Source organism: Engraulis encrasicolus, chromosome 8 (genome assembly GCF_034702125.1).
Source record: "Engraulis encrasicolus isolate BLACKSEA-1 chromosome 8, IST_EnEncr_1.0, whole genome shotgun sequence".
NCBI lineage: Eukaryota > Metazoa > Chordata > Actinopteri > Clupeiformes > Engraulidae > Engraulis > Engraulis encrasicolus.
In genome coordinates this window covers 32,671,850-32,686,702 of record NC_085864.1, presented here as the reverse complement: position 1 = coordinate 32,686,702, position 14,853 = coordinate 32,671,850, and the positions used below count along the sequence as shown (strand labels likewise).

General features: G+C 43.6%; 1 protein-coding gene across 1 annotated transcript; it reads right to left on the bottom strand.

Moving 5' to 3' along the window:
- Positions 1–1,437: 1,437 nt before the first annotated feature.
- slc5a2 (solute carrier family 5 member 2) lies at positions 1,438–13,925 on the bottom strand. Its single transcript, XM_063204430.1, has 15 exons — positions 13,734–13,925; positions 13,328–13,399; positions 12,766–12,870; positions 12,461–12,520; positions 11,995–12,099; positions 11,492–11,597; positions 11,098–11,178; positions 9,383–9,612; positions 8,425–8,560; positions 7,193–7,300; positions 6,030–6,180; positions 4,668–4,836; positions 3,921–4,136; positions 2,774–2,915; positions 1,438–1,779 (listed from the first exon to the last, which is right to left on the bottom strand). Exons 1-15 carry the CDS (start codon positions 13,854–13,856, stop codon positions 1,562–1,564), a joined length of 2,022 nt encoding a protein of 673 aa, XP_063060500.1. The 5' UTR covers positions 13,857–13,925; the 3' UTR covers positions 1,438–1,561.
- Between the last annotated feature and the right edge of the window lie 928 nt (positions 13,926–14,853).

Below are 14,853 nucleotides of genomic sequence, written 5' to 3'. Positions count from 1 at the left end.
AACGGCCCCTTATTTTTCTCTCTTGTCAAGTGGACCACTCCAGTCTGATGATGGTTTTGGTCAAATGAAGTCAGTTGTAAACATAACAAATGCAAATGTGCTGTTGAGCTTCATGAATGTTGAGTGCTGTAGCCTCTGTTAGTGAGAGAGAGGCACGGCGATATGTCTTCAGGGAGCTGTTACAGAGACGGGGGATTTGAAGGTCAAGGATCATAATGCATCTTTCTCGTCATTATACACACTTTTCCTATCCACCTTACACCAAGAAGTATAATGGGCTCTGTCTCTCAACTTAAAGGATAACTCCAGCCAATTTCAACATGCAGTTGTAATGGTCACACTAACCTGGAATTTTTGTTCTTTTCTTCAGCCTTTTCCGAGATCCTGGTCATTGTTAATGGGGGCAGGTGTTTGTTTATATTTCAAAAAAACATCTTGATTTATTCCCAAAAACATCCAAAAGGTTATGCAACATCCGCAGACAACTAGCAAACAGGATAGCTTTTGGGAAAATATTTGGAGTAGGCCTGTGTTCAGAATTTTTAAATGTGGGCTAAACAAAATCTGCCCCCATTAGAATAGCTCAGATCTCGGAAAGGGCTGAGCCGAAAAATGAAGCATCAACGGGTACTGACAAGTCCATGATAGTGTGAGCATTAATCTGCATGTTGAAATTGACTGGAGTATCCTTTAACTCAATTTACTTAGTGGGCTCTCCCTTAGAATGTTGTTTGCCCCTGTGTAATAAGCTGCCCTTCAGGTGGGAAGCAGTTTTTCCCCCCTCAAGATATAGAGAGTGGGACTTCACGTCTGATCTTGCTTAACCCTTTGAGATGGTACTTCTCAAAGGGTTAATGCGGTAGTAGCTTATGGAAGGCCCTGCAGCCCTTCAAGTTTAACAGGAGAAACATGAATGGCTAATCTTACATATACTTTTCACCCTGTTTACAAGTTCATAATGGTGCCCTGAAATGACTTAACACACATTTTGAAGCTTAAAAAACACAGCTTCGACTGGCGTGCTGTGCAGATTACTCATGAACATAATATTTTGTTGTGCAGTAATCTGTTTCCCATGGTGAATTCATCACAGGTGTCAAGGAAGTCATCAAATAGATATTCAGCAAACTCTTAAACTGAAGTATCCTCCCTTTGTGATTCATCTGAAAGGGCTAGTAAATACACAGATCACAACAAGTCTCTGAGGCTTTCTGGTGATATGTCAAGATGAATCTTAAAGAGGACTTTCACATATGTTACTTTTCATGTTACTTTTCACTATTTCACTTCCAAATCAACCAATTATCTCATAATATTTCACTGAAAGCCAAATACCCCTAACTTTTTGTGAAGGCTGTAATAGCTCAGCAGAGGTGTGGTTGAACTCAATGTTAATCAGGAAGCACTTACAGAACAGCATGACCAATGTTTATTTATTTGACTTTGATCATTTATTTGACTACCATGCTTATTTAATAAGATTTAAACAGTTGTGTGCGTATTTGAAGACTTTGGATAATCTTTGTTGTGGGAGAGATGATAGGATTATCTCCATACATCATCATGCATAATAGCCCCAGAAGAAAACGGCAACAGCCATCATGACCAGAGCGTTAGCGTCCACCACGTGTTGCCAGACAGGGTGCTCTTTTATGTCAGGCACTTCCTTGGACGCCTCCGCCACCTCCTCCTCCGTGGGCTCGGGGGCCTGGTCTCCACCCATGCCGCACACCCAGCCCAGGGCACGACACAGCCCAGACTGCTGACTGCTGACCTCCGCTGCAGACAACACAGAAATGATCAATTAGTAATGTGGAGTGCTCTTTAGTAAGAGGTATGGTAGCTACTAGTTTATATATACAGAATTCAATATACTATATAGGCTAAACTATTCTCTGTATACAGTATCTCTCTATCCTCCATTTGTGTATGATCTATGAGTTCTCCAAGGTCATTTTGGCTCTGCACCCTGTGTCGACACAATCCATACGGTGGGTACAAGTCCAATTTTGTCCTCCCATCCTTTCCTCTGGCCTCTGTCGTCCCATCTCCATGGAGAAAAAAATAGAGTGTAACATTTTCAAAATCCCAATTGCAATGAGAATAAAAACTTGATGCGAGCCTTCAGTCATGAGGCCACAGGAAAAAATGTGAGGATGTCTGACTTGAACACAGCATTCATATTGGTTTAGGATGTGTATTTTTTATTGTGTGTCCCCTTACCAATCTCCCCCCAGCCCCAGCCCTGACAAATAAGTTATGTGAAGGCTCACATGGGCTAAATGGGCTAATAGCTAAAATCAATGAGTCAATGGGCTTAATGGCTAAACATTTTTTTTTTACTCCAACATCCAGTCATCACCCTCATAAATACTGTATGTGAGGAGAGGTATTGTCAAGTTACTTGTGTGTTTAGGTCTTCCAACTGGGCAGAAGATTTCAACCTGTACTGACTGGCATTCTGCTAATGCATATTTATTTGGCCCAGCAAGCGTATATTAGCACTAACTTATAATGTACTCTCATGGATTTGGTGACCTCATAAATACAGTATGCTGATTTATTGTACAACAATCAAGAGAAACAAAAAATCAAATTGTGTTTCAAATGAGTTATTTTCATAACTTATAACTATGAATATTTCTGGGCCAAAAATTGAGGGGGAAAAAAGTCATGTTATTTTTGGCAGCTCCATTGAAATCCATTCATTCTTCACTTGTCCGCAATCGCCAACTAGCTGCAATGCCACCCCGACAACCACCCTGTGACTGACCATTCTGATGGGTTGAAGATTCTTTGGCTTTGGTCTTCTGCTCTGCCTCTCTGCGTGCTTGTCTGGCGGCCTCCTGCTCCGCCCAGTCCAGGTCGAGCCTCTCCTCTTTGGAGAAGCGCAGGCTGAACACCATCCGGTAAAGCTGTGCAAGCAAAAACCCACTCATATGTCAATATACAGTATAGTCCACTCCCGTCGTGTCTCTACATCTCACCCCATGCATTTCCTGTGCAGTGTCAGGAGGAATAGGATCAGATGTGCACTCTCCACTCCCTGTCATGCAGTGGTGTAGTCTACGTAGAATGCGGGTATACGGAGTATACCCACTTCTAAATTTCAGTGATTTCAGTATACCCACTTAAAATTGATTGATCCATTGTTTTGAATAGCACAAATATATACAGTATACCCACTTCAAAAAATGCTCAAATATACAGTATACCCACCATAAAAAGTAGACTACACCACTGCTGTCATGCAAGTCAACAACATCGTCGACCCCATAAAATCTTGATGTACATTATGTGCAGGTGGTAAAACCTGAACATTCTGTGTAAATTGGATAAATAAGACAGCGTTTCAAAAGGATACTAGTCTCTGTCATTCACTGATAGACATTTTGGAAGTGGTTTTATTTACTTGTTCTGCAGCACCACTGTATGTACTGTATATCAGGGGTTCTTGAACTTCTTGTTTGGCAACAGCACAGAAAAGCTAGATGCATCTGGCAACCCCATTTTCTCATAAGCTGTTGCAAGGCCACGTATTAAGGCATATTCTGCAGCTTCACCTGGTGTAATGACACAGCCAAGTTCCCACTGGAGAGATAACATTTGGTGACCTCGTCTGGAGTCCCGACCTCTAGTTTAATAACCCCTGCTGTCTACTATGTGTTCAGGTCTCATTAAGGAACACCAATGTCCTTTTTATGACATTCGCCTACAAACGTTAAGGGGCAGAGCCAGCATGTTTTGGCGATTGCAATTGTAGGTGAATAAATAAAGAAACATCTGAGGAGAGCTGTCCTTTGCTTCATTCACTCACCTCTGTTTTATGTGGGATTCAGAATCCAAATAAGAACTGTATTAATCATGAGGCGATAGTGTGAGCGTGTCTCCTTGACTTGACTACTTAGCATGACACTCACATGCTTGTCGTCTATGGGCGGCGTGTTGTAGCTGACAAAGAGGACGAGGAGGCCGGTGGCGATGAACTGGATGATGGAGAAGTAGAGGTAGTGGACGCCACAGATGACGGCGGGGCAGGGGGAGGGGAACACACAGCTCCCCGTGCCGTAGTAGAACTCAGCCCCCATGCGGGCCAGGCCCATGGCCAGGCCCCCCATCAGGCCCCAGAATGCACCCTGATACAGAGATGTGCACAAATACGCACACACACACACACACACACACACACACACACACACACACACACACACGTTCATACACACATTCATACACACATTCATACACACTCGCCTTAGTTAGTTTGGATAAAAGAAGTTACTGACTGCAAAAGTGTGATATAGTGTAAATTAAGAGAGTAGTGAGTGAGTGAGTAATAAGTGAGTTTTTGATAATTTACACATGGCTCATTTTCAGCTCCCTGTTTACAACATGAACTTAGTCTAAGCTTGAGCACGTCATTGCATGCTACTGTATATGTAGCAGTGTTTTAGTTATCACTTCACTTTTGAATTAATGTCTGCTTAACATCACAGTGGACACGTCTGAATTATGATAAAAACCTGTATTTTATGAAGACATGCTGTATCGAAAAATCAGTGAAACCCCTTTTATGTACACCATAGCAATATTCTAATATGTAAATATGACTCTTCAGGGAATCCCCTGCCCTCCAAGAAACACTGTCTGGACTGAGCAACTCCACTCACAGGCTCTGTCACTCTCTTGACAAAGACGGCCAGGAGGAAGACGGCCGCTATTGGTGGAGCCAGGTAGCTGGTCACTGATTGGATGTAGTCAAACAGCTGACCGCTCTGGGCAGCCTGCACCACGGGGATCCAGCAGATGCTGATGGCCACGATGCAGAGGATCCACACTCTGGGAGAGAGAGGGAGAGAGCGGGGGGGGGGTCACAGAGAGAAAGTATAAGTATACCTGTATGCCTCAACTTGTCTGTGTGTGTGTGTGTCTGTCTGTCTGTCTGTGTGTGTCTGTCTGTGTGCGTGTGTGTCTGTGTCTTTTGTCTGTGTCTGTGTGTCTGTGTCTGTGTGTTGTATTGATCTATTTATCTTATTTGATATCTGAATATTTTTTATTGATTATTATACAGTATGTATTATAATTTTGCTGTGTGCCGGTTTTGACGGCCTTGTTTCCATGAGTCATGCCAATAAAGCTATTGAAATGAGAGAGAGAGGGGGGGGGTCAATTGTTTGCCACTGAGCAAACGCGTATCCAGAGAATACACCCAGAGACGGGAGATAAGAGGTGTGCTTCAGATTTTTAAGAGCTTTAAAAAAATGTTATCTATTGTGCCCACTGTTCTATTTAAGGATGTTGTTCATTTTATGTCCCTGAGAGCACAATTATGTTGTTACAGGTCTCTTTTTCATAGCGTTTGAATGGCTAAAGTCTGGCAAAACCTTTTTGATATTTTATTCCAGCAGCCAGAGCATTGTGTAGATTCCAAGGCCTTCAGTGCAGGCATTGACAGACAGCCAGTCTTTTTTTTGCAAACGTAATTCACAGTGACATATGAGGGGGACATAATAAAGGATATGTGTGGATGTCTTCCTGCTTATTCATTACACTGTATTGCACCAGAGATTCTTTAAGTATATAGAGATATGCCAATGTAATAGGTTGCTATGGGGACCTAACATGACCAGGTTCCGGTCTGCCTAAAGGGGCGTGTCATAATACTCCTAGCATTGAATAGAACAGTCCTTAGGTCTGCCTAAAGGGGGATTTCGACCCCCTCCCCCTTGCAATTGTAAAACCCGGAAACAATGGGCCAATGGAACCTCTCTCTCTCTCTCTACTCTCTCTGATTGCACTTTTCAGATGCCTTTATCCAAAGTGAGATACATAAGAGCAGATTTGTATGAAGTAGACATATTCTTACAAATGTAATTACAACACTATTGGTATGATGGTTTCGACTTTGTCACCTTCCTACAATTTTTCATTACATTAACCCTTTGCAGATGCTCTGTCATCCAAAGAGGACAAGATACTTTTCTGTATGTACGTAGTAACCCACTGTTTTGCCATCATGGCTCCTCCCTCACCTGCCCACGATCATGAGTTCGCGGTCGCGTGCCTGAGGCCGGAGGCGTGTCCAGATGTCCATGGTGAAGAGGGTGCTGCTGCTGTTGAAGATGGAGGCCAGAGAGCTCATCAGGGCAGCCAGCATCACCGCCAGCATCAGCCCCCGCAGACCTACACACAAGGGATTTAGAGGAACAGAACAGGACTTTGGTCCAAAAGAAACGAAGTATCCAAGGCACTCTTCCCAAAAAAGTTAAAATAGCTTTATGAAGTGGCTAAATCATTGTAGAATTTATTAAATGGCTAAATCATTGTAGAAAAGTTAAAAACGTGTTTTTAACTTTTCTACAATGATGCCATTTAATAAAGCTATTTTAACTTTTTTGGGAAGAGTGCCTTGGATACTTTGTTTCTTTTGCGTCCAATTTTTTTGACCAAAGAGCACCTTCGGACTACCAACCAAAAACGCCGTAGCCCTCCAAACTTTTCCTATTTTTCTAGGACTTTGGTCCAGTTTGCCCATACAATATGGGCTTGTATGTCCATGGGGAACAAGGTTCGAGTCCACCCTGGGTCGTGTCCTAACCCTGACCAACTCTCTCTACCCCCGCAGACCTACAAGGGATTTAGAGGAACAGAGCAGGACTTTGGTCCAGTTTGTGTGTGTGTGTGGGTGGGTGGGAGGGCTGCTGTGACACAGCATGCTAAGCCCTACACACAGTGTATGGGTTTGCATGTCCATGGGGAACAAGGTTCGAGTCCAGCCTGCCTGGGTCATGTCCCAACCCTGCCCCATCTCTCTCCCACTCGTTTCCTGTCCCCATCTTCCCCATTGTATTATCTGAATAAAGGCTAAAACGCCTCAAAGTAAATAAAAAGAGTGCTTTTTAGCAGTTCACATATTTAGTAAGACTCTGTCAGTCATATTGACTTATTTATTTCATACACTTACATGAAATGTGTAAATAACTAGCTGATATAACAGAAAATGCACACATGAGCAACCAAAGATTAGTATGTACGGTTGACAGAATACATCAGCAGAAAAGATAGTGAATGAACATCTTTCAAATGATGAAAATGAAGAAAATATTATGATATAGGCCTAGGCCTATTGCCCAGAGGCGATTCCAGTGTACGTGGGGGCAATAGCAAGTAGCAAATGCTGGTGAGGGAGCATTACCATTGGGCATGACGTTGACCACTAGTTTGGGGTACGCTATGTTGGAGCAGCCGACTTCTGTCCCACACACCTGCTTACAGACCTCTGGCACCACGCAACCCACCTCATCTGTAGGAACAAATGCACACAAGTCTTAATGATACGTCGCTGAAACGGTATTCAGTGTTACTAACCATTTGAAGTGATTTACACATCACTATTTACAGTTGAGTAGGGGGTCCAAAGTCAACAAAGCTCTAAAACTGATGATGCACTGGTCATCTAAAATGTAAGGCAATGTTGCTAGGCAGCTGTTCCCCTAACCATTGAGATTTGGCAAAGGTGATGAAGTGTGTTGAAACTTTTTACAGCAGTTTTGCCAGGCAATAACCTGACTGGTTCCTGGGGTTTGCTTATAGTTAATACCGGATATTAATCTTAAGTCTCATGACAAACGTTTTGCCTGAGTGTGCCCAAAACAACATCTGCTGGAGGCACAGCCCATCAACATTGCTGAATAAGGATGATGATCCACCATGCAACATTTAATAAGCAGTGCTGCTGGGCGCAACAAGCAGATGTTGTTGAGGCACTTTATCATATTGGGAAACTACTTATCAGGATATTATCAGATATTATCTGGAGAACATAAGACACCAGCAAGCAACATTTCCCATACATAAAACAAATATATGAATCTTACAATATGACTACTATAGTCTGTTATATGCGATAAAAGTAGGCCATGTGGCCCATATATAATATCTCACCTTCCTCATGAGTACGGCACACATACACATTCCATATACAATGTGTATATTGCAATTTTTATAATAAACATTGTTCATGGAATCTGTGTGTGCCTACTCATGTGTCAAAACTACCTTTTTCCGTTTCCTCACTCGTGTAAGATGTGGATGGGTTGTCATGGTATGGGTTGTCATGTTATTGCCGAAGAACATTTCTCAAGATGTGGCCCGCGGGCCAGATTGGGCCGGGCATGGCAAACGTCTGGCCTGCCATGAGGTTGGAATGAAGAAAAACATATATGCATGCTACGTATATGTGGCCATACGCTCGGCCGATTTGTTTGTTGTGGGAAAAATAATTGGAGACCACTGATGTGTGATGTTGGCTTGATTATGTCCTCTTCTGAAAGTCGCTTTGGTTATAAAGCGTCTGCCAAATGCAATGTAATGTAATGTAATGTAATGATGTAGAGTGTGGTTCTCTTCAGATTGGTATTGACTGACCCGGGTAGAGCACTCTGCTGATCATGCCAGGGAAGACCATGAGGAACATGGGGAAGAGCTTCAGGTATCCACACAGGATGCAGCCGGCCTTCACATGGGACAGGTTCTTAGCTGCCAAACACCGCTGCACAATTACCTGACCAAGACAACAAGGACATTTTACATTTTTACGTATTAAGACTATTAAGAATTTTACATGTTATGTGCAGTATGTTACAGATGTTGGATATTGTGTGATACTGTATATCCATGTACACTACTGCTGGTCTATCCAATGTTTAGAAAGCTAACACTTACAAAGTCCTTGCACATCATGCAAGACTACTTGGCCAACGAAACTCATTCAGCCATCTACTGTTCTGAAATATGAAACCTATCAGTCCATTTAAAGAGCCAGTGATGGGAAGTGGGTTAAAATGCTGTTACTGTAATGCACTGACTAAAGTACAGAAAATAGAGTCTGCCTCCCTTTGAGCCCCTCTAGAGACCTGTATAAATGGGTCAAGATTAATTTATCCACCACTATTGCACTCCCTTCCCTGGCACTCTGGTGCCTGCCCAGGGGCAGATCTATAGCAGGGGTGAACAAGGCATTTGACCTGGGGCCCAGTGCCCTCATGTGGGGACCCTATTCTAACCTTGGCAGGCTGTATGGGGGCCCTATCCTTGTCTTGACCCAGGCATAGACAGATTAGTGCACAGACCTACTGGGCCTAGGCCTAGGGGCCAAAGAGCCAGGGAGGCCCTTAAATGCATGTCTATATATACCCATTCTTGTATGGCGTCGTTAAAATAGCACTTTCAACAACTGTATTTTCACATTTTGCCAGGGAGAAAAACCCCAAACCCCCAACAACATAGACTCTCTACAATCTGACCTTCAACCCTTAAAAGCTTTGCAAACTACCAACACCTATGTAGGGGGGGGGGTTATGCGGACAGTTGGTCCTCCTCTCACCTGGTCTGTGCACCAGTACCAGCCTCCGTTGATGGCAATGCCCAGCAGAACTCCGGGCCAGGGCAGGTCGCCCGTGACCGAGTCCCGGAAGAGGTTGAAGGCATCGGGCCGAGGAGTGAAGCACTGGTCGGAGATGTTGTAGCGCAGGGGGTCCTGGGTCTCCCGGAGGAACGGTATGGCTGTGCTGTACTTCTCAAGCAATGCAGTGTATCCACCAACCTCATAGAAGGCTTTGGTGAGAGAGAGAGAGAGAGAGAGAGAGAGAGAGAGAGAGAGAGAGAGAGAGAGAGAGAGAGAGAGAGAGAGAGAGAGAGAGAGAAAGAAATGGAAAAAAGGGACAAAGTTGACAGGTGACTTCTGTTTCAGATATTTTCATATTCAACTGATTATCTTGCAGCTGATTCAACTGATTATCTTGCAATCTTGCAATGACTAACAATGACTGACAATGATTTTCAACAGCAGCAGCACAAAGCTAAACATCTGAATGGATATGTTTTCAAGCACCCCTATCATGCAGGGTTTTTTCCAGTTACTATTACGCAGAGGTGTCAAAAGTAAAAGTAAAAAAACCCACACATTTCCCTTCCAACACGAATAACACGAGTGACACACTCTGAGACCAGTGTTGCCAGATGTGTCTGATCAAATCCCGCCCAAAAGGTTCTCAAAAACCGCCAAATTGCACTAAATTCCGCCCAATTTCAACACATCGCATTGAGTTAAATGAGTTATGGGCCAAAAACGGCAGAATAAAAGCCAAATGGCCAATTTTCCCCATTTTTACCCGCAGACGGACATCCCAAGTAACCCAATTGGCGGGTAACCGCCCAATCTGGTAACACTGTCTGAGACACCAGTATACTTTGGCTCTGCGTCAGTTGGATCAAATTTGTGGTGGGTTATTGTTAGGTTTTTAGTGTTTTCCTAATTAGATACTATGGACTAACTGGTGTAACAGATGGTGTAACGGTGTTGTACTTACACCATTAATTGACTTGTACTTTTGACACCTCTCAACAGCCTCTGTGTATGAGATCCTCTACACCAGTGCTTCCCAACCTTTTTTGTCCTGCGTACCCCCTTAGCAACTTTTTCATATGATGAGTACACCTCGCCCTCATTCAGGCTCTGTTCCTCTATCCCAATGTGACTACACTCAATATATTTGTTATTATTAAATTTTTCCGCGTACCCCTTGAGGTGTGCTTGCGTACCCCTAGTGGTACACGTACCCCTGGTTGGGAAACACTGCTCTACACAAATAAACTTGCCTTGTCTTGTCTCCCTATTTTGAATTATCTTTACATATACTGTACAGTAAAGTGGGGACAAATACAAAATATATACGTACTGCTCTTCACTAATTTCTAACTTCACGAATTTCATCTGCTACATTCTTAAGCTCTTGTGTTTTTGTGGGGCACATTGTCTTCCTATTTGAAGAATCAAATTGAGATAAACAAAAATTGTATTTGCACTGCTCATCACTCTACTTTTATCTGCTATGTTCTTAGGCTCTTAAGTTTGTGGGGCCACATCGTCTTCCTATTTTGAGGAATCTTAACAGTAAAACCGTTTCAAGCCGGCAGCAGTGGGACAAATAAACAGAGAGGGAGGCCAGGCCACGCTGGAATACTGGGTCACCGTGTGCTGAGCTCCCTGTGTGCAGTGTGTCGGACGCTCGGGTGCAGTCATGCGGACGGAGGACTCACAGAAGCCCATGAGGACAAAGGCCCCCGCGATGATGACGAAGGTCTGCACCGTGTCCGTGTACATCAGCGCCGCCAGGCCACCTAATCGGAGAGAGGGGGCGCAATTACGGGCACGGACGGAAGAAAGAGGCGCATTGTTGTTGTCATGGCTATACGAACAAACATGTCATCTGCAACTCAACTATGGCCAAGTGAATGTGAGAGAGGTTGTGTATGTGAAGAGAGAGAGAGAGAGAGAGAGAGAGAGAGAGAGAGAGAGAGAGAGAGAGAGAAAGAGAGAGAGAGACAGAGACAGAGTGTTGCTGTGTGTGAGTATCTATAAGAAGTTCTAATAGTATGGTGCTACTGTATGGCCTACTGCATGTGATGCCAAGATCTGTGGTGCTATATTTACCTGTGACTGTGTAGAGGGCAGTGATACTGAGCAGCGCTATCACAGCAACATAGATGTTCCAACCCAGAGCCTGCTGGATGAAGACGGCCCCAGAGAACATGTCCACCTGGAAAACATGGTATTGGGGTGTGTGTGTGCGTGTGCGTGCGTGTGTGTGCGTGCGTGAGTGAGTGTGTGTTAGTGTGTTGAGGACAGTGGAATGAAGACGCAATAATGAATGTACACACAGAGCTCTAGGGTATTATTTGTAAACAATTGTAATGGACTTTTGTTATTAGCCTGGCCTCAATGAAGGCCAAAAGCCCCTCTCTACCTCTTCGATGCTGGCCTTTATTGAGGAAAGGATAGTAGAGATTACCACATGAAGAGACTCAGAGAGATTGGGTCGGGCCAGAAATTATCCAGGCTCGAACCCGGGTCCCCATAGGCACGCCGAGCCCCTTACCATGCTGCACTACAGTCATTTTCTGCACAGGTGATGAAATAAAGGGAACTCTACTCACACTTATTTTTGTGAAGATATACAGGAACAGTGAGATGATGGATAGGTACAGACTGATTCTGGAGCCTCCAAATCTTTTCTTCAGGTACTGTGGCATAGTGATCACCTGTGCAGAAACAAAGGTAGTGAAAACGTTGGCAGTATGTTGAACTATGTTTTAAAAATACAGATCCAGCTTGTTTTCAAAATGATGTAGAGGCGCAGTAATGCAAAATGACTACTTTTAGCTACAGGGAGACTAAATTTTATAGCATTTTTCTTCCCAAGTATTTCTACAACACATCCCATGTTGTTATAATGTGACAATGCGCAACAATAAAACAATGAAATCATGTACTGGGAAAATTGTGTTATTTTACTCCATGGGGTAAAATAAGGCTACTAATACTGCTGCTACTACTACTACTAATACGAGCAGTCATGTTATCAAGGTTGTGATGGATGGTATATATAAAGATGTGTCTTACCCCAGCTGTAAGGTATACAGGAACAAATATCCAGCCCAGAAGCAGCACAATGAATATAGCCTGGTAGAATAAATTTGAAAAAAAATAATGTATGAATGAATGAATGAATGAATGAATGAATGAATGAATGAATGAATGAATGAATGAATGAACGAATGAACGAATGAACGAATGAACGAACGGACGTACAAATAAACAAACGAATGACACTCAGAAGTTATTAGTGGACTGATTTAGTATCCTCTATTAACCATTACAAATTGGGAAAACTCCATGTCCAGATACGCATCAGTTCCATTACTTACATTCCACTCGAAGCCCCCGACAGCTATTCCGCTGGCAGCTCCTGTTCCTGCGAGACCGACAAAGTGGCCGCTGCCAATGTTGCTGGCAAACAGCGATGCACCCACCTGTGGATTGGACACAGACAACACATGCGATTATGTTGCCTAAAACTGCAGGTGAGAAAGGCATAAAGCACACTCTTATGATGGCTAATGGTAATGCCAATGTCTGCTCTCTGCTGCATTCAGTAAAGGATGCCATTACCATAATGGCATAATGGTTGTGTGTGTGTGTGTGTGTGTGTGTGTGTGTGTGTGTGTGTGTGTGTGCGTGCCGACAAGGGGGGACAAAGGGGTAATTTGTCCCGGGCCCAGGGAGAGAGGGGGCCCAGAATTGGATCCTTATTACATTGTATGGATTGGGTTTGGGGCCCTCTCGGATGTCTTTGTCCCGGGCCCAGCCAAAGCTGTCAGCGGCCTGGTGTGTGTGTGTGTGTGTGTGTGTGTGTGTGTGTGTGTGTGTGCGTGCGTGCGTGCGTGCGTGCGTGCGTGCATGCGTGCATGTGTGTGTGTCATAACTCACCGGCCACCACACCATGGTGCGTCCCGCAAGGAAATAGCCCCCCACGGTTCCACGATTTGTCCTTGACATGGACTTACAAGATACACAGACATTATGACTTTCAAATGTTTTCCCTTTCATTTTATAATTAGGCAGTAATAGATAGTCGTGTTATCATCCTGACGTCATTGTCTCTTGACACACAACTTATTAAAATCGATGTCTATTTTAATCTGATGTATTATTTCACTCATCCTCATGTAAGTCAAGAAGAATTCCTGTATGAATCTTCCAAATAAGTGAACTTGATATTGTAACAGCATATCTATCAGCCTACTGTGCATAAAATATCATCGTTTTAGGGACCAATAAAATAAATATGAGGTGTATCACATTTACATATATCACAAATACAGAAAAGACTTACCCAAACGCCAACCCCAATCACCACCAGAAAGTACCCTATGATGACAGAGATATCTGCAGCATTGTTGATGGTCACCGTATTTGAGGCCATAGGCTCCACTGTTGGCCCATCGGAGGCAGACATATTGCACTAGTAACCTTGACCAAAATTGTGAATTACAAAAACCAATATACATCCACTATAAAGAGAGAAATGTCCAAACCATAGGAATGATACTATCCATCGAAAGGAAATACAGTATTCCCAGAGAGCTACATGAGCTGGGGGCAGTGAACCAGGTCTGTGAGACCTTTGCACGCTGGAGACAACAGCTGATGCAGGCCTTCATTAATGACAATAATTATTAACATCCTCACCACCACTCTCGGGTGAAGAACATGCATGCGAAGCGTGTCCTTGGATGTGTAGGTAATAAGGACATGCAGACCCTGACACATCCAGCCCATGCTCTCCTAGCCTGATTATCATCAACTTTCAAATCTCTTTGAGAATTGGTCTGACCAAGAACATAACAATTAGGCCTAACATTTTTCACATGGCATGGTTGACAAGCCTCCCTGGGTTTGCTAATGGTTGTTTGCTTCCTGACAAAGGGAGGAGTTCCCTATTATTTGGGAACTCAGAAAGAACTTGTATCGCTCTTGACCTGACTGGTAGCAACACTGAAGGTGTTACGTCATAGGAGGGCATGGCCTGGCCAATGCTCTCCCACCCACACCCTACAATCCATGCTTGCTTAGCAACCCACACTGTGCCCAGGTCAACAACATCACTTAGCATGTTATGCACCACACAGTACTCTGGGACTTTATTTGTGTGACACATAAACCACATTGTGAAATACAGACCTGGCTTATACACATAGGCGGATGAACCTAAAAACCCAGAGGTTGTTTAAATACATGTGCTTGCCTGTAGGCTTTCAGTTGGCTACAACCCTTAACACTGAAACTTTCATATACCTGCTAAAATGTTTCCAAGTGTGAGTACATCTTTTGGCAAAAGGAGCCCCAGCATTTGCCAATGCTACTCACAAAAGGGTGCTGTCAGGATAATGTACAACTGAAGGTCATAGGGCCATGTACAGTTCAGAGGGATGCATGGCCATGTTTAGTATTGT